The following is a 19,540-nucleotide window of genomic DNA, read 5'->3' as shown; positions in this document are numbered from 1 at the left end:
CCAGGGCCTGGAAGAAAATCTTCTGCCAGCTGATCCTACTTGCACTTGGCATCTTAGGGCTGCTCCTGTTCGGGCTTCCTGTACTCAGGTATAACCCCTTCCCCAGCCCTCACAATGGGACCAGCAGGGGCAGGGCCCAAGTGGCCCTTTCCAAGTGCCTCCTTGAGGGATGAGGAGTGGCAGCTGTCACGGCTGCACAAGCATCCTCGGGGGCTCTCCCCCCTTGTAAGTAGCAGAGAAAGAGGGCTCCTGAGCAGGCTGGCACCCCCCTCACTACTGCTCCCACCCCACAGGCATCTGGAAGTCCTCATCCCTATGGGTGTCTGCCCTCTGGCCAGAACGCCCCTGCTGAGAGACAATTTCACAGGTCCCCTGCATCCTGGGTGAGAAGCCACCACCTCTCCCACTCTGAGAACACCCCCACACCCTACTGAGCTCTGCCCCAGTGTCCCTGTCCTCCTCGCATCCCCGACCCTGGCAGGGCTAGGCACTCCACCCAGGGCCCCTACTCTGCTGGATCTGGGACAGAGATTTCTAGGGGCAGGCCTGGGTGGTCCCGAGGGCCCAGGACTAGTGGGGGGTGGCAGTGAACATTCACCCAGCAGGTGAATGGATGAACCTGTCTCTCCCTCACTGCCCCGGCCAGGGCCCCCGAGGTCCTAACCTGTACTTCCTGGGGGGCTCCCATTATTTGGGATGGCACCTTCGACCCAGACGTGGCCCAGAAAGAGGCTGTACAGCGGAACCTCACTGTGGGTCTGACTGTCTTTGCTGTAGGCAGGTAAGGCCTGGGGAGGGAAATGGTGGCATCCTAGCAGGAAGGAGTGGGGATGCATGTGATATAGCAAGTGGGGCACCCCATTTTCCTGGGCCATAGGATGCCAAGGAGAAGCAGAGACAGCACCCCTTGTCCAGACCCCCATGGTGAGGGCAGACCCCTCCTCCCTGGACACCAACGCCATGGAATCCACCCGGCACAGGCAGCCAGGAGCTCAGAATCATAACCAAGAAGGAATCTGCCCAGGGTCTGGGACAGATCCATCCGGAGGCCTTGGGTTTTCGGTGAGAAAATGGTCTTTTCAGGTGAGACTTGTGAGAGCAGACGACGACTGGGTAAACAGAGGGGCTGGCCCAGTGGCAGAAGGGCCCGTGGCCAGTGGCTCAGGCACAAGCACAAGCACCCAACAAGGGGAAGCGGGAGGCTGGCCAAGCAACTCTGATGGCAGGAAAGGGACTGGGGAGCTGAGGGCTTTTGCAAGGGAGCGAATCTGGGCTGGGTAAAGAGGGATGTGAAGAAAGGGAGATGCTGAGAATGGCAGCGTCAGCAGACCAGAGGACTCTGAGGAAGGGCTGTTGGGGGTGGAATCACAGGACATGGGCTGGAAGGATGGGGGCTCCCAGAGTGGGACATATGAAGGCTGCAACTTTGGCAGGGGGCCCAGACTGATGATGACCAAGTCTAGAGAGAGGCCATGGGGGCAGCTGACTGAATGGGGAGGGGACAGGATCAGGACAGGAGGCCAATCGAGGATATGAGGGGCCCCCAGGTATGGAGAAGGAGCCCTGAGTAGTAGGTGGAGAAGAAATCTCAGGGCACTGACTTTTTCATCTCCCCATTATGGACAGCAGGCTCTCCAAGCTGGTATTCACCTTCCAGTAGTGAGGCAAAGTTCTGGCTAAGAGCAGCAATCAGATCCTGCAATCTAAGGGCACAGAGAGGTAGAGTTTCAGGCAATCTAAGGAAAAGTTTCTAATAACGGAACGGGCTGCTTTGGGAAGGCAGTGAGAGCTTTGCATCCAGAAAAAGATATCTAAAAGTCTGGGGAAGGAATTCTGTCATCAGATACCCCAGACAACTGCTCAAGGTTCCTCCAAATTTGTACCCCACACTCTGGAAGGGAGAGAAAGTCAGGAGGGCCCCTGGAAGGCCAGGGAGCAAACAGGACAAGGGCTGACCAGGCAGCCAGGTGGGCTGAACTGTGGCTTCTCCAGGACCGTGGTGCCCCCACTTCTGTTCTGGATGCTGAGTAGGGGGTTTCTCCACCAGCCTTCAGAGCTCAGTTGGTAAAGAATCCACCTGCAAAGCAGGAGACCCTGGTTCAATTCCTGGGTTGGGAAAATCTGCTGGAGAAGGGACAGGCTACTCACTCCAGTATTCTAGGGTTTCCCCTGTGGCTCAGGTGGTAAAGAATCTGTCTGCAGTGCAGGAGACCTGGGTTCAATCCCTGGGTTGGGAAAATCCCCTGGAGAAGGAAAAGGCTATCCACTCCAGTATTCTGGCCTGGAGAATTCCATGGACTGTATAGCCCATGCGGACGCGAACAGTCGACACAACTGGAGCGATTTTCGCTTTCACTTTCCACCAGCCTGAGGGACCCAGAGTCTCTGGGACCAGAAATTTCAGGGTCCTAAGTTCCAAGGTTCTATAAACCCAACATAGGACGCTGAGGCTTCTAAGTCTCTTAATTCCAGCTTCTCCCAGTTCCACCCAGAATACAGCAAGTGCAGGTAAGGATACAGGCTCTAATGCCAGGCTGGGTTCAAATCCTGGTTTCACACTTACCAACTGTGTGTACACTTGGACAAGTTAATAAAGCTCTTTGTGACTCAGTTTCCTCACCTGAGATAAAGATAATAATGGTGAAGATTAAATGAGATAATGCACATTACTTTGAAAACTGTCTGCCACATGATTAATGTTCTAAAATATCAGGCATTATTACTATTATTTTAGGATCCCAGGATTCCAAAGTGTGTTTATAGAAAGTTACTAGTATTGCAAACATCCCACTTACCTAGGTTTGTGGTTTGTCACCACAAACTCAATGACAGAAAACAATTCATTATTACCATTGCTCAGGGTCTTGTGGCTCAGGAATTCCGACAGGACTCAGCAACGGGGGCCCCTCCCTGCTCCCAAACTTTTGGGTCCCCACCAGGCCAGTAGCCTGCAGAAAACCGGAGGGCGCTTTTCTCCATGGCTAGCTCAGGCTCTCTCACTTCGTGGCAGCCTCAGAGTGCTTAAGCAAAGGGCCAGAGCTCTAAAGAGACAAAGGCTAACGGGCCAGTCCTCCCAAGGACCAGCACAGCATCCCTTTCTTGGGACTCCACTGACCTAGGCGGTCAGGGAGTGCCGCGTTCAAGGGCAGGGACACAGAGCCCCTGTGGGCAGGGATGGCAAACAATGGGCAATGATTTTTAATTCACCTCGGACGACTCTGGGGCTGAATAGTTCTGGAGTTCTGGGGTCTGGGGTTGCAGGGTCCCAGGAAGGACATGGGGAGGGCTGGTAAGCCCAACGACTCCTCGGACTCCGGAGGGCGCAGCGGCCGGGCTGATTTGGCCTGGCCCCGCCCCGCCCGGCAGGTACCTGGAGAAGTACCTGGAGCGCTTCCTGGAGACTGCCGAGCAGCACTTCATGGTGGGCCAGCGCGTGGTGTACTACGTGTTCACCGAGCGTCCGGCCGCGGTACCCCGCGTGCCGCTGGGCCCGGGCCGCCGGCTGCGCGTGGAGCGGGTGGGACGCGAGCGCCGCTGGCATGACGTGTCCATGGCGCGCATGCGCGCGCTGCACGCAGCGCTGGGCGGCCGCCTGGGCCGCGAGGCGCGCTTCGTGCTCTGCATGGACGTGGACTAGCACTTCAGCGGCACCTTCGGGCCCGAGGCGCTGGCCGAGTCGGTGGCGCAGCTGCACGCCTGGCGCTACCGCTGGCCCCGGCGGCTGCTGCCATTCGAGCGCGACGCGCGCTCGGCCGCCGCCCTGGGCCCCGGGGAGGGCGACTTCTACTACCACGCGGCCGTGTTCGGGGGCAGCGTGGCGGCCCTGCGGCGGCTGACGGCGCACTGCGCGCGGGCCCTTCGGCGGGACCGCGCGCGCGGCCTGGAGGCGCCCTGGCACGACGAGAGCCACCTCAACAAGTTCTTCTGGCTGCACAAGCCCGCCAAGCTGCTGTCGCCCGAGTTCTGCTGGAGCCCCGACATAGGCTGCCGGGCCGAGATCCGCCGCCCGCGCCTGCTCTGGGCGCCCAAGGAGTATGCCTTGCTACGTCGCTAGCGGTGCACTGAGCCCCGGAGGTCCCAGACGCTGGCGGGGCCCCTTCTGCAAGCGGAGTGGCGCTGGAGGGGACGGAAAGACTGCATGAAAACCTGCCTGGCTGCGGGGATGGGGGACAGGGGGCTGGAGGAAGCCCGGCCTTGGGGGAGTGCCTCTCCGAGGCGGGCGGTCCATCCCTTCCCCAACTTTGTACAGCGACCCAGGCACCACCAGCTCCCTGGAAACCTTTCACTTCTGACCTTACTGAGTTCAGCAGAGGCCCCACCCCCGAAGAGATGTTTTAGCCCCTTCCTCATACCCCCCACTTAAAAAAGGGGGGGGACTGAGGCCCAAAAAGGGAACGTAACTGTCTAAGGACCCAGAGCATCTGTGAGTCAGTCAGTGAGGTCAGCAGCTGGAAAGTCAGGACAGGCCCACAGGCCAAATAGAGCTGCCGCTGGGCAGGAGCCCCAGATGGAGAAACACAGTGGCATCCGGTTCACCTCCCCCGCTCTCGGCAGGGTTTGTACATATTTAAGCAATGCGATAATAAAATACATTACTCCACAGTGTCCTTGTGGCCCTTTCTCCTGGAGAATCCAGATTCATAAAAAAAAAAAAAAAAAAAAACATTTACTCGCCATGGGACCCACGGCTGTTTAGCCATAGTGTCTGGGAGATAAATTTCCTTATCCGTGGCTGCTGTCCAGACTCTTCATCCTCAATAGAGAAAGATGCATGTTCCGAATGGGAGCATGAAGTCATCAGGCCTTCCAGGAAAGGTGGTTCCCTCCGGGAAATAGGTGCAGAGTTGGGGAAGTTATCTGCTGGAAGTCCCTGAGATATTGTCTTAACAGCTGAAAACTAGAGGCCCGGAGAGGGTGGGATTTCCCTCCGGGTCTCCTGAACCATTTCTGTAATGTTCTCATAGACCTTCAATTTTTAACAGCCTCCACTGTTTTCAGGTGGGACAACAGTTCTGTAAGCCAACTCTGATGGCTTACACAGTAACCATTTTTTCAAACCATTTTTACAAACATTTTATCAACACAGTTGATGATGATCTCCCCTCTCCAAAGCAGTTCCTAGGTCCCAGTGTCTCCTGCCTAAACTAGATTAGCAGAACCCAGGAGGCCTTTTGGACTCTCGGTTAGAGCTAAGAACAGGCCAGGTGTGCCTGAGAACAGGTTATTACTTGATGACTCTAAGCTGACATCCCTTCCTCTGGTGGGAGAATGTCCACCTTACCCTGCAGCATTCACTAAAAGCCACACAGACCGACTCCTTGGCCAGCAGAGACCTGAGTTCGGATAGGTAAGATCTGGTTAGGAATCAGCTCCCTTTCTGACTCTGTGAATGGCTGTGGACTAGATCCTTAACCTTTGTTGAGCCTGTTTTCTCATATGTCAAGTGGGGATGCCAGTCACCCTCCGTGCAGGTGTTGTGACGCTCCAGAAAATAACTTGCCTTCTCCCGCTCCTTGCCTGCCCCTTCTCCAGCAACTTCAAGGAGTGCAGAGGAGTCAGCAAAGGCCAGTCATTTCCTGTTTTAAAGAGGAAGTGATGGCAGGAGTCAGGGGTTTTCTGGAGCTGGGCTGGAGCAGCCTCCTGCGGTGGGTTGAGACCTTTCTGAGGAGGGGGAGGGGTCAAGGAAGCTGCAGGGGAACAAAGTGGATGATCACTTGGCAGCAGGTCCTCCTTTGTCCCAGAAGCCCACCGTGAGGGTGGGGCTGTAGAGGCAGGAATAAGCTCCTTCTGCAACTCCTCATCAGTATCTCTGTCAATCATTCTCCTCAGTACCCATCCTGCGACCCTCAAGGACCCAATAAGCTCCTGGGAGCTTCCAGGTGAGCCGGTGAAAATCAGACTCCCATTCCCCTAGCGTCACTGCTACATGCAAAATCTTCACCTGTCCAGCCATCCTTAGTGCCATGCCAGCTCAGATGTCATCCCCCCAAATTCCCAAACATCGACAGCCCTCTGTAATCAGAGTTCACTGATCATAAAGGACATAGATTCATCAAGGCTACATCAAATAATAACAAATTACATTTATTGGGTACTTACTGTGTTGCAGACACAGTTCTAAGCCTTAGATATCTATTGATTCATTCAGTCCTCATATCCATCCTATAAGTTACTATTATTATCCTCATATTACCCATGAGAAAATCGGGCACAGAGAGGTTAACTAACTTACCTGCTGCTACACCATTTAGTTCAGTTCAGTTGCTCAGTGATGTCTGACTCTTTGTGACCCCATGAATTGCAGCACGCCAGGCCTCCCTGTCCATCACCAACTCCTGGAGTTCACCCAAACTCATGTACATCGAGTTGGTGATGCCATCCAGCCATCTCATCCTCTATCATCCCCTTCTCCTCCTGCCCCCAATCCCTCCCAGCATCAGGGTCTTTTCCAATGAGTCAACTCTTTGCATGGTCAAAGTACTGGAGTTTCAGCCTCAACATCAGTCCTTCCAATGAACACCCAGGACTGGTCTCCTTTAGGATGGACTGGTTGGATCTCCTTGCAGTCCAAGGGACTCTCAAGAGTCTTCTCCAACACCACAGTTCAAAAGCATCAATTCTTCGGCGCTCAGCTTTCTTAATAGTCCAACTCTCACATCCATACATGACCACTGGAAAAACCATGGCCTTGACTAGACAGACCTTTGTTGGCAAAGTAATGTCTCTGCTTTTTAATATACTATCTAGGTTGGTCATAACTTTCTTTCCAAGCAGTAAGTGTCTTTTAATTTCATGGCTGCAGTCACAATCTGCAGTGATTTTGGAGCCCCAAAAAATAAAGTCTGTCACTGTTTCCACTGTTTCTCCATCTATTTCCCATGAAGTGATGGGACCAGATGCCATGATCTTAGTTTTCTGAATGTTGAGCTTTAAGCCAACTTTTTCACTCTCCTCTTTCACTTTCATCAAGAGGCTTTTGAGTTCCTCTTCACTTTCTGCCATAAGGGTGGTGTCATCTGCATATCTGAGGTTATTGATATTTCTCCCAGCAATCTTGATTCCAGCTTGTGCTTCTTCCAGCCCAGCGTTTCTCATGATGTACTCTGCATATAAATTAAATAAGCAGGGTGACAATATACAGCCTTGACGTACTCCTTTTCCTATTTGGAACCAGCCTGTTGTTCCATGTCCAGTTCTAACTGTTGCTTCCTGACCTGCATACAGGTTTCTCAACAGGCAGGCCAGGTGGTCTGGTATTCCCATCTTTTGAAGAATTTTCCACAGTTTGTTGTGATCCACACAGTCAAAGGCTTTGGCATAGTCAATAAAGCAGAAATATGTTTTTCTGGAACTCTCTTGCTTTTTTGATGATCCAGCTGATGTTGGCAATTTGATCTCTTGTTCCTCTGCATTTTCTAAAACCAGCTTGAACATCTGGAAGTTCACAGCTCATGTATTGCTGAAGCCTGGCTTAGAGAATTTTGAGCATTACTAGCATGTGAGATGAGTGCAATTATATGGTAGTTTGAGCATTCTTTGGCATTGCCTTTCTTTGGGATTGGAATGAAAACTGACCTTTTCCAGTCCTATGGCCACTGCTGAGTTTTCCAAATTTGCTGACATATTGAGTGCAGCACTTTCACAGCATCATCTTTCAGGATTTGAAATAGCTCAACTGGAATTCCATCACCTCCACTAGCTTTGTTCGAAGTGATGCTTTCTAAGGCCCACTTGACTTCACATTCCAGGATGTCTGGCTCTAGGTGAGTGATCACACCATCGTAATTATCTGGGTTGTGAAGATCTTTTTTGTACAGTTCTTCTGTTATTCTTGCCACCTCTTCTTAATATCTTCTGCTTCTGTTAGGTCCATACCATTTCTGTCCTTTATCGAGCCCATCTTTGCATGAAATGTTCCTTTGGTATCTCTAATTTTCTTGAAGAGATCTCTAGTCTTCCCCATTTGGTTGTTTTCCTCTATTTCCTTGCATTGATCGCTGAGGAAGGCTTTCTTATCTCTCCTTGCTATTCTTTGGTACTCTGCATTCAAATGGGAATATCTTTCAGATGACCATTATATCTACTACTGTGGGCAGGAATCCCTTAAAAGAAATGGAGTAGCCATCATGGTCAACAAAATAGTCTGAAATGCAGTACTTGGATGCAATCTCAAAAACAACAGAATGATCTCTCTTCATTTCCAAGGCACACCATTCAATATCACGGTGATCCAAGCCTATGCCCCAAACAGTAATGCTGAAGAAGCTGAACAATTCTATGAAGACCTACAAGACCTTTTAGAACTAACACCCGAAAAAGATGTCCTTTTCATTATAGGGGACTGGAATGCAAAAGTAGGAAGTCAAGAAACACCTGGAGTAACAGGCAAATTTGGCCTTGGAATACGGAATGAAGCAGGGCAAAGGCTAACAGAGTTCTGCCAAGAGAACGCACTGGTCATAGCAAACACCCTCTTCCAACAATACAAGAGAAAGACTCTACACATGGACATCACCAGATGGTCAACACCGAAATCAGATTGATTATATTCTTTGCAGCCAAAGATAGAGAAGCTCTATACAGTCAGCAAAAACAAGACCGGGAGCTGACTGTGGCTCAGATCATGAACTCCTTATTGCCAAATTCAGACTTAAATTGAAGAAAGTAGAAGAACCACTAGACCATTCAGGTATGACCTAAATCAAATCCCTTATGATTATACAGTGGAAGTGAGAAATAGATTTAAGGGACTACATTTGATAGACAGAGTACCTGATGAACAATGGACAGAGGTTTGTGACGTTGTACAGGAGACAGGGATCAAGACCATCCCCATGGAAAAGAAATGTAAAAAAGCAAAATGGCTGTCTGAGGAGGCCTTGCAAATAGCTGTGAAAAGAAGAGAAGCTACACCATTTGCAATTTATAAATACTGAATAAATTCACTGATGTGAGAGCAAGCAGGGAATTAGAGCTAGCCAAAAGATGGAGACGAAGTCAGGGGCTGAGGGTGCCACTGGCCCTTGGTCTCTTCTGTCCATCTCTGCTTCTCTGCCTCCTTTGTCCTCCTGCTTGTCTCCCGCACAACACAGCCCACCCCACCCCTGCCAACATAGGATTTTCCCTATCAGGTGCCCACCAGCTCCAAACTTGTCCCTAACTCACCAAATGGAGATTTCTGATTGGAGAGTCAGCCAGTGGTGTGCTGGTCAACGTTTAGCAACTGACTCTTGGAGGAAAACGAAAGGACAACCCGAATGACGATTTACTGGCTTATGTAACAAGTCAGTGCTGGGACTGGGCCAGGTACAGGACTCCGTGATGTGTCTCCGGCTCTCCTCTTGGCTTTGTTCGGAGTCAGCTTCATCCTGGGACTCCTGCAGCAGCAGCAACAGCAGCTCCAGTTTCACAGCCTCCAGCTATCCCAGTGACTGAGGGGACCAAGAAGGCCCCTTCACACACAGCTTCCCCATGGAGGGTCGGGGGGGTCAATGTTTTGATTGCCTAGGAGGGAAATGCAGGAATTCCCCAAGAGCTTAGCAAGGCTGGCCCTGGGAGAGAGAAATTGACTCAACCATGAGTCCCCATGGAGGACTGCACTCCTCGGAGCCCTCGTGGTTCTTGGCTGCAAGTGATGGACACGAGACAGGCCATTTCCCTTCCTTCCCAATTCTGGAGGGGGTGGCGCGGGGGAGGGGAGAGGAGCGTGGAAAGGTGCCCCCCGGCCCCGCCCTCGCACAGAGCACACACACCGCTGCCACCCGGCTGCAGGTACAGTTTATTCTTCACAACAGAGAAATACAAAGAGCAGAGGGTTTGGGATTCCTGTTTCTTGCCCCCTTTAGTGTCTTCCCCTACATTTGACCTTTTTCTCCTCCCCACCCCTTTTCTTAAATAGAACGCAAACTGTGTTCCTGAAGCGCATTGGGGGGGAGCACCTGCCCTCACCTCCCTGCCACCACAATGCAGACTGAGAAGCCAACAGACTGTTTTCTCTTTTTTAATAAGGTAACTAGTTCTAAATACGGTGGCCTGGAGGTCCCATAGAAAAAAAGCAAAGGGTGTTAACAGTATGTATAACAGCGTATTTACAGGGTAGTAACATGCGGACGAAAAGCTACAATACTGAGTATCAGACGACGCAAGTCAAACAAAGGGGTGGGGGCGGGGCGGAGAACTCCGTGGGAAAAGAAACCCCGGGAGACGTTAAACTGGTAAATCAATGGCGAGTTAAGGCTTAAAAAGTGTATAAAAATAACACAGTTAATATTCAAAACGGAACTCCAGATACAGAATATATAGATGAGTTTCTGTCTAGTTTTCTTTTTTTTTTCCCCAGGGGATGTAGAGGGGGCTTCTCCGGGCTCTGTACATAGTTCCTATATACACGGACACGCATGGCTTTCAGATTGGGGTGTGTCTGTGGGGGCTGAGGGCAGGGTCTGCTCTTGGGACCCTCCTCCCCAAGGATCTGTTCCCTGCCGAGCGGCCTAGGGCCTGGGCTGGGGATCCCCCTCCATGGCAGGGAAGACAAGTAACCCCTCCTTGGGCACTGCCCCAACCGGAGGAAATTCTGCAGAGCGGAGGGGGTCCTTGCCCCAGGCCCACTCCCTCCCCCGCTGCCCACAGTCTGGGATGGTGGGAGAGGTAGCCGATAGGTTTCCTGGCCAGCACTGAGGTAGACTGGGGTGGTCTTCAGGGCAGTGGGGGCACCGGGTCTTACCCAGCCCGCCCCCACCCCGTGTCCCTGGGCCTGCGCCCAGCCCAGCCAACCCTGCACCCTTTGGTCCTGCGGACCTCCCGGCCCCTCTCCATCTGTCTCCTGAAGCCCGGGCAGCCCTGGTAGCTGCCACGTCCCTCTGCTCAGTGATGCCCAGGGCGCAGCTCTGGAGGCTCGAGCTGGCAGCCGGCGGGGGGGCGAGTGGCTCACTCCAGCTGCTTCCTGCCCCTCCCACCGGGGAGCCCCACTGCGGTCCAGACTCTCAGGCCTGCGCCTTCCCCTCAAGACCCGAGGCCGCGGCAAGAGAAGGTCCCACGCAGCCCTCCGGGTCTCTGTGTCCATCTGTCCGGTTCTTTCCATTTCTCGGTCTTAGCAGCACCAACTTCTTGGCCAATAAATATCTTTTTTTTTTTTTGTTATTTTCCAAAACAAACTTAAAACAAAACAAAACAAAACAAAAAAAACAGTGAAGCAAGTGAAGGATGGGGGAAGAAAAGGAAAACCCAGCGGAGAGGTTCAAAGTGCTCTGAGATCGTCTTTGGATGCCACCAAAACAGTCCAGAATCTTGCAGTTGGCCTGGCCGCCCCCGGAGCTGGACCGGGCAGGGCTTCTGCGGCCCAGGCTTTCTGGAAGGTCAGGAAGGTCATGAGAGAGCTCGGCTGTTCCTGGAGGGCCCCTGGAGGGAGTCGGGCCGGTGCTGCCTGGGTCTGTGTCTGCCAGTGGGCAGGACGGGGCGGCGCCTTGGGTCGGCTCAGATGAGGGAAATTCGCACCGGGATGCTGGGGGACTCCGTCCTCTGGGGCGAGTGATGGCTCACCAGGTGCTCCACCACTGTGTGTTTGGACATGTGCTTCATCAGGTAGGTCTCCTGCGGGCAGGGGTGAGATTCAGAACTTAAAACCAGCTGCTGGCAAGGGCGCAGGGGGAGCTGCAGTTCCTATAAGCGGCCACTGGAGGGCTCCTGGGTAGATGAGCCGGCTAAAGGTGGACAGCCACAGCTTTGGGGGTGCCAGATGGACATTGGTATTGGTTGCAGGGATACTGCATTTCTGCCAGTGGTGGGGGCTGGTTCATTTACCAGAGTCGGAGCCCACTGTGTGCTGACTAGAGAACAGGCAGGCATCAGGCTCGTCCCTCAGCAGTGACCACCTGGAACTCTCTAGGACCAGGCCATTAACCAATCAGCTGCAGTGGAGTCCTGTCCAGTGGAGCAGACCTGCCCCCATCTGGCCGGTGCTCCCCGTGAGGGTGGAGCAGTAGGCCTCGGGTGACCCTGGCTCTGCCATTTCTCAGCAGTGGAACGTTGGACCAGTCATCTCACCCCTCTAAGCCTTAGTTTCCTCCTCTGCAGGCAGGGATGGGGAAGGAAGGACCTCACAGGGTAGCTATGGTGATGAGGGTAAAGCTCTTAGCAAGCAGCAGGGCTGAGGGGACCACTGCTTCCCTAGTCTCTACATTTCATTCTAAGTGGTGATGGGAGCCCCAGCAGAAGCATCCCCAAGCTCTCCCCTCCCTTGGGAAGAATTGGGGCCTGATCTGACTGGTGACTTTAGAAGCATAAACTGGGCATGCTCGGTTCGTCCTTTGAGCACCACCCCAGCTTCGGCTGAGTCTGACCTGAGACACCCAAGACTGGGTGGGTGAGGTGACCCAAGGCTCACCTGCAGACCCACAGGCCCTCACACTAACCTGCCTGGTGGTGCTCTGGTTTCCATCTGCCACTTCTTGGCTTCCTACCTCAGTTTGCTCAACATCAGGCAGAGGAAGCCGTCAAATGTGGTGACAAAGTGCTATCAACCACCACCAAAGGGAAGCAGTCAGCAAAATCCAAACAAGGAGACTATTCTTCAGTGAGTAAGTTGCAAAGAAAAGGCAGTTGGGATCAGGGTGGGGGCAAGGAAGAATAGTTTAAAAGCTATACTGACCCAGTGCAATGTAAGAATTTTATTTGGATCTTGATTAAAAAATAAAATTTATAAATAAATAAAATTATAAATTATGCCATCCATGAGACAAATGAAAATGTGAATACCAACTGAGTATTTGATGATATTAAGGACTATGGTGAATCATTTTAAAGTATTATAAAGGTATTGTGGATAAGTTAAGACACAAAGTGAAAATTTTCAGATGGAACAATATGTCAGTTTTATTTCAAAAAAACAGGGATATGGATGAGGAAGGACTGGTTGATGCCAGGTCCTGGGGTCTGATGGCAGCCTGGCACCTGGTGCAGTCTGATGCAGTCTGGGGTCTGATGGCAGCGTGCGTGCGTGCTCAGTTGTGTCTGACTCTTTGCGACCCCATAGACTGAAGCCCGCCAGGTTCCTCTGTCTATGGGATTTCCCAGGCAAGAATACTGGAGTGGATTGCCATTTCCTCCTCCAGAGGATCTTCCCCACTCAGGGATCGAACCCAGATCTCCTGTATCTCCTGCATTGACAGGATTCTTTACCTCTGAGCCACCTGGGAAGCCCCAACGGAAACATGAGGGCTCACTAGTCACAAATGTTTCTTTTATGTACTATAGTAGTTTAAACGTCAATCCACTAAAATGTTTTTTCAGAAAAGGTAATTGTTCTGTGGAGTCTAGTCAGGCCCAGTTCAGGGTGGGGCCTTAGGCCAGGTGAGATCTGACAGCCCCTTTCTCCCAGAGTTCAGATCCCCTCTAAGAACCATGGCTCTGAAGGCTGGTGACCCCTCCTTTAAGGTGCGATCCATCTGCCCCCTCCAGCCAAAGTGAACTTTCAAAATAACCCTCCTGGACAGTCTTCTCCCCATGGTCCCCACTCCACCTGGGAAAACATGCAAACTTCCTAACAGGGCCCCACAGCCTCATGTGACCTAATTATTTTTCAGTTTCTGGAACACACTGCGTTGGTTCCACCTAGGGTGTTTGCATTCACTGTCCCCCTGCTTGGAAAGTTCCTCCCCTCCTCTTCTCCTCACCTGGAATTATCCCCCACGCCTTCTTCTAAATGCTACTTCCTCACACACCTACCCCAAACCATCTCCCTTCCCCAACTCCATTTTATCCTCCCTGCAGCTGTCTTTCAAAACATATGTTTCTTTTTTTCCTTTATAGCTGAGGTTCTCAATCAGAGGCAATTTCTCCCCCAAGGGACATTTGGCAATGTCTAGAGGCATTTTCCAAGAGCGGTTGCTAAGTGGAATGTGGCCAAGGATGTTGCTAAACATCCTATAATGCTCAGGGCAGCACCCCCAGAAAAACGTCAGTGTGGGCAGAGGTTGAGAAAGCCTGCTGGAGAGCAGTTGCCGTGGCCTGTCACTACATATTCACTTGTGTGGTTACTTGTTTAATGTCCGTCTCCAGCAGTAGACTCTTAACCTGCCTGGGGGCAAATAATACGTCTGTCTGATTCATCCTGATTCCCAAGTGCCTGGCACAAGTGTTCAGTAAACACTGAGTAAATAAATAACTGTGTTAGCTGAGGTCTATCAGGCGCTGACTCTGCCAGTCAACAGTGCTATGAGTTAACAACTATTAGCTCCTCCATCTTACAGATGAGGAAACTGAGGCTTGGGGATCACTGGGTACATGTGGGGGTCTGTTAACCAGAATATCTGATTAGGCTGAAGGATACACATGAGTGACTCACCTGGACTTCCTCCCCTGGGTCTGAAAGGCCCTTGTTTAGGGAAATCCCCACCAGAGGACAGGGGATTGGCACCTTTCTGGCCCTGTTTGGACCTTTCCTGGTAGATCACCTTTCCAGGGCCAGGTCACTATGCCCCCTTGTGGCCATGATAGGGGTTGCAGCTTCCCCAGTGGGGAAAAGGCCCCTTCCTTCCCTGGCCCTGGGAAGCAGGGTGACAGGCCCCCCTCCACCACTGCCTGGAGGAAACCACGCCTCTGGCACCCAGGCTAAAAGGCTGCCTGAGAAGAGCTTAGCCTGAGGCAGCCAAAAACAGAACGGGGAAGTGGATGGCCCAGCTCTGACATTCACTGTGATCTTACCCTCTTCCAGGGCCTCAGTTTCCTCATCTGGAAAATGGGAGCATCAGTACAGGTCTGAGGGGGCTGGGGTGAAGGAGAGGCTCCCAGGGGCCCGGCACTCACCGAGGTGTAGGCCCGCCCACACATGCTGCAGCAGTAGGCCTTGGCGTGCTTGATGGCATGGGCCGAGAGGTGGATCTGCAGGGAGGCAGAGTCCGAGTAGGCCCGGTAGCAGTTGGGACACTTGTAGGGCTTGTCCTTGTTGTGCTGGCGCTGGTGAGACTGTGGGGAGCACAGCAGGGGTCAGGAGGCAGCTGGGCTCCCCTGGAGGGGGTGGAGGGAGCCGTGCACCTAGCAGGCGGGGTGGGCAGGCAGGCACTCACCTGGAGGTTGGAGAGCTGAGTGAAAGCCTTTTCGCAGCCAGGATGTGGGCACTTGTAGGGTCTGTCGCCTGTGTGGATTCTGCAATGGGGAGCCCAGTGAGGTGGAGTCCCTGGCAGGTCCCCCAGGCCAGCTCCAGCCCCCAAGCCCTTGGCTGGCCTGCCCCACACCTCTGGCCCCCAAGCCTCCCAGGCTCCCTGCTCCACACACTTTCCCCTGACCCCGAGTGAGCCCCAGACAAGAGCTGGGACTTCAAAGGCGAGCCCTGTCCTTTCTTCTCCAGCCTCCCACTGCTGGTCTGTGACCAGAGCCTCCAGGCTCCTCACAGGGCCCCACTAAACCCAGCCCTCCACTAGCACCCACTCAGGCCTTGTAATCACTGTGGTGGGCTTACTTTGACTGCATTCTGCCCCTCTTCTAAAAGTCACCTGCAGACCAACCCAATGAAAAGAACAGATTCACAGCTTTGCCAGGACCTTTCCTGCCTGCCTGCCTCTCTCAGGAGACAACTCCCCAATTGGCCCCCAGTTTCTATGTCCTGCCTACTCTCACCTCCACCCCCAATGTGGCTATCTGGTCACCCCAGCTACTGAGAGACTTCAGGGCAGGGTGGCCCTGAAGGTCAGCCCCTCTGTGTCCTTCCTGTGAGCCCCTTTTTGTTCTCATCCTGGCTCTACCATTTACTAGCTGGGTGACCGTGGTCAAATCACTGAGCCTCAGTTTCCTCATCTGCAAAATGGGTATAAAAATGCAGTCGTCCACCTCACTGGGTAGGCTTTGTGAAGATTACATTAGATAATATGCAAAGGGGCTTAGCCAAATATCAGCACAAAGTCAGCACTCCATCACCACTTACCATTATTATTATTATTCATTCATTTAACAATTACTGTGTCGGGCACCTGTGTGCCAGGAACCACCCTGGGTGCTCAGAACATATAAGTGAACAAAACAGACAAACTCACTGCCTTGTGGAAACAAACAAGCAAGCATGAAATAAGTAAGTAAAGTGTGTGTAGAAGGTAATAAGTGCTCTGAGAAGAAAGCGGATGAGAGGGGTCATGTCGGGGTGTAATCTTAAATAGGGTGGTGGGGGTCCTCACTGAGAAGAAGACTTGGGAGCAGTGACTTCAAGGCTGATGGCTGCACTTTCTGATGGCTGTTGCTGCTTGCACTCGCCCAGCAGCCAGGTGAGGATGGAGGGGGACTGGGATCTAGTGCAAAACAGGCTCAGGAGCGCTGCGCACACACAGGGACGGGAGGCCCTCCCTGCTCTCCTAGGCTTGTCTTCAGTCATCTGCTCCGCAAATCCTGTGCCAAGCAGGTGGGCAATGAAATGCAGGCTAGACATGGACCTCTTTTGTCTAAGTTGCCAACAAGCATTAGATGAGAGGGGGAAGTCCAGCTCTGACCATGTGGTCCACCTCCTTCCCAAAAGCCCCAACCCCCTTGGTTTACTCTGCCCATCAACAGATTCATCAAACAACTAAGGTCCCTCTGGCCAGGCCCTGTGCTGACCAGGCTGGAATAAGGAACACTCCCTGCCATCAGTGAGCCCATGACCTTGACTGCCCACTATGAACACTGACAGTCCAGATCCCTAGAGTGCCAGTCAGGGCCCTTCACCTGCGATCGGCCTCACCTTTCTGCTCCTGCACCCTGCATCCTGGTAGGAGGACCATTTCTCATCAGCAACCGTGTCTGATGGATGCTTCTGCTCACCACCCCTGTGCCCTGGCTGCATCCTCAGCACGTGACCGCCCCCTCCTCTGTTTTCTCTAGTAGACGGGGAGCCCCAAGGGCAGGGACAGTGCATCTCAGGCTGCATGGAGACAGGCCAGGTGGAGCTGGGCTGCAATTCTGAGGACCTCTGTTCTACCTGCACATTTAGGGGTGTCACATGTTTGGGGACATCATCCCAGGCAGCTGCACCCCGTCTCTACAATGGGAGCACCTTAACGGTCACCTGGACCAGTTGCACCTGCTGCCAGAAACCTTCCGTTTCATCCTATCCTTGTCCCGCTTAGGGCTTGGAACTTGGTCAGCTAGGGGTCAGGTGGCAGAGGGGACCAAGGCACCCCAGGACGTATGCTGATTTTGTTTTAAACCCCACAATGCCCACCCCAAAGTCCTTGCCTCCCACTGCTGCCCAGGTCATGCCTCTTCCCCGCCCCAAGGCTCCAGCCCGGCCACCTCCCCTCCACCCCACCCTGAACATTTCAGGTCCCTTCCTACCTTCGTCTTGTATCCAGACTGCTCCTCTTCTACACACAGTCTCCCCCCAGCTCATACCTGGCTAGAACCTAGACTCCAGGTCCCAGTATAAAAGCCCCTTGATCGGGGAAGCTTTTCCTGACACCCCAGACTAGGCCTGGCCCCTGCACCTACCCCTGAGCAGAAGTCTGTGTGTGGGCACGTGCTTTGTCAATGTCTAGTCACTGACACTGGCTCCCTCCCTCCTTGAGAGCAAGAATGCTCTTGGTCTCTTCACCACCATCATCCCAGGGCCTGGCACAGGCTCCTCAGAGAGGACTTGAAACACAGGAAGGTGAGTTCTTTCCTCCTGAAGTCAGTCACTGACAGCAGTACTACGTTTCACATCATCACCACCTATCCTCACCACCTACTCCTCAGGGTATGTCGTAAGTGTTTGTTGACTGACTGACTGATGGTTCTCCAGGGATACCAGGTCCTTGCTTTGGACCTTGCTCCTCTGGCCTCCACCCCAAGTGCCCCAGCTGCCCAGCCTCCTTCCTAGACTCTCAGTTTCAGCCTCTCCTCTCCTGACCTCCACCACAGCAGCAGTGTGGGATCCGACCTTGTCACAGCCCTGCTTCACACCCCTACGTTACCCCCTTTTCTGGGACAGAATCCAAATCCCCAGCCCCCGACCAGCCTCTGAGCCTTGGTTCGTGCCATTCCCCTAGTTGGGAACACCATTCCCATCTCTCACTAGAAAGGGCTATGGACCCTTCCACACCCAACCCAGATGATCCTCCCCAACCTCCATCACATATTTCCCACTTTCATGGGATTTTTCACATCCATCGGCCTCCCAGGTCGTGGTAGGAGTTCTTTTGGCCCAGAGCCTGCCTCTGGCCACTGATCTCTCATTATGCATGGCACTCAGCACTGGGCTGGCTCAGAAGGGCTTCAGGGAGCCACAGTTCCCCTGATAACTGGCCCCCAAGTTCTTCAGCCTCTGAAATTCAAGTCAGGGCCGTGTCCTCAATTCCAAAATGAGTCATCTCTTTGTAGGGCATCTTCCCACTAGGGGAGCACCTGGCCCTGACTCCCAACATCTGTAGTGATGGGGGGGAGCTCACCACCGACTCCAGGCATGGGCAGTGCAAGGAGGCAGAGCTGAAATCAGTGCCTCTGGGCTGCTCCTTCACCCCACTAACCGCCCCAAGCTCACCCTGGCATCCAGAAGACTCGCCTTGCTCTCCTGCCTGGACCTCGCCCCACCTTCTTCTGCAGCCTGACTTCCCAACCCCACCCACCTCCACGCACCCCCACCAAGCCACAGGCTGCTCCTTGGCACTCTGGCTCACATCTCACTTCTGCCTCCTCTTAGCGGGGTGGCCTTGGGCAAGAGACTTTGCCTCCCTGAGCTCCAGTTTCCTCACCTCTAAAATGGGGATAACAATAAGGATTGTAGGGACTTTCCCGGTGGTCCAGTGGTTAAGAATCTGCCTTTCAATGCAAGGGATTCAGGTTCAATCCCTGGTCTGGGAACTAAGATCCCACGAGGCAAGTAAGCCCACGTGCCACAGCTACTGAGCCTGTGCTGCTGCTGCTGCTAAGTCGCTTCAGTCGTGTCTGACTCTGTGCGACCCCATAGACAGCAGCCCACCAGGCTCACTTGTCCCTGGGATTCTCCAGGCAAGAATACTGGAGCGGGTTGCCATTTCCTTCTCCAATGCATGAAAGTGAAAAGTCAAAGTGAAGCCGCCTGTGCTCCCCACAAAAGATCCCACATGCCGCAACTAAGACTTGATGCACCCCAAAATAATAAATATTTTTTTAAAAATATGAATTGTTAAGGACTGTAACTTACAGAAGGAGCGTTCCTAAGACATTTTCACAACGTTAGCTTTTAATACACTCACATCTCTTTTAAGATAATTTATGAAAAACAAAGGGGGAATTTATTCTATGTTTAAATAGAATTATCGAGAAGTCATTAGTTACCATTTATCCTCTATTCTCCAGGTAAGAAATGGCATGTTACATTGAGTGACTTAGTCCCACTGTGTTTTGTAACTAAAACAATGATAGACACAGTAAAAATGGACCTTCCTTGAGATGGTTCTCTCTCTGTGGCACTTTTCAGATTCATTATCTCTTATTGAGAAACAGGTTCATGCTGTGTAAGGACTTTATGGATACCCTGTACGGACTTTATGGATACCCTGTATGTATACAAAGTAGGTATAAGGCATACCTTGCACGCCTTACGCGGGAGCGGACACTTGGA

At 52.6% G+C, this 19,540-nt stretch overlaps 2 protein-coding genes across 5 annotated transcripts in view; one reads left to right on the top strand and one right to left on the bottom strand.

Annotated features, from left to right (window-relative positions):
* Positions 1 to 8: 8 nt before the first annotated feature.
* Positions 9 to 4,657, top strand: A3GALT2 (alpha 1,3-galactosyltransferase 2; the record flags this gene model as incomplete). Its single annotated transcript, XM_086323481.1, is given in 4 exon segments — positions 9 to 88; positions 294 to 383; positions 647 to 781; positions 3,367 to 4,657. Coding segments are annotated over 4 exon segments (993 nt in total), but the record flags the coding sequence as incomplete, so codon positions are not given.
* A 5,327-nt stretch (positions 4,658 to 9,984) lies between these two features.
* Positions 9,985 to 19,540, bottom strand: part of ZNF362 (zinc finger protein 362) — a 40,370-nt gene continuing 30,814 nt past the window's right edge. For all 4 annotated transcript variants that reach the window (XM_086335240.1, XM_086335231.1, XM_086335237.1 and 1 more), the window contains 3 exons: positions 15,063 to 15,141; positions 14,803 to 14,961; positions 9,985 to 11,589 (listed from right to left, as the gene is read on the bottom strand). In XM_086335240.1, coding sequence (XP_086191366.1) covers positions 11,473 to 11,589; positions 14,803 to 14,961; positions 15,063 to 15,141 — 355 coding nt within the window. In that variant the 3' untranslated portion in view covers positions 9,985 to 11,472. The remainder of the gene's footprint in view (positions 11,590 to 14,802; positions 14,962 to 15,062; positions 15,142 to 19,540) is intronic.

Source organism: Bos grunniens, chromosome 2 (genome assembly GCF_055505025.1).
Source record: "Bos grunniens cultivar Pamir isolate PY7600 chromosome 2, Bosgru_T2T1.0, whole genome shotgun sequence".
Lineage (NCBI taxonomy): Eukaryota > Metazoa > Chordata > Mammalia > Artiodactyla > Bovidae > Bos > Bos grunniens.
Note: the sequence above shows the minus strand (reverse complement) of the source record. Positions and strands in the feature narration are given on the sequence as shown.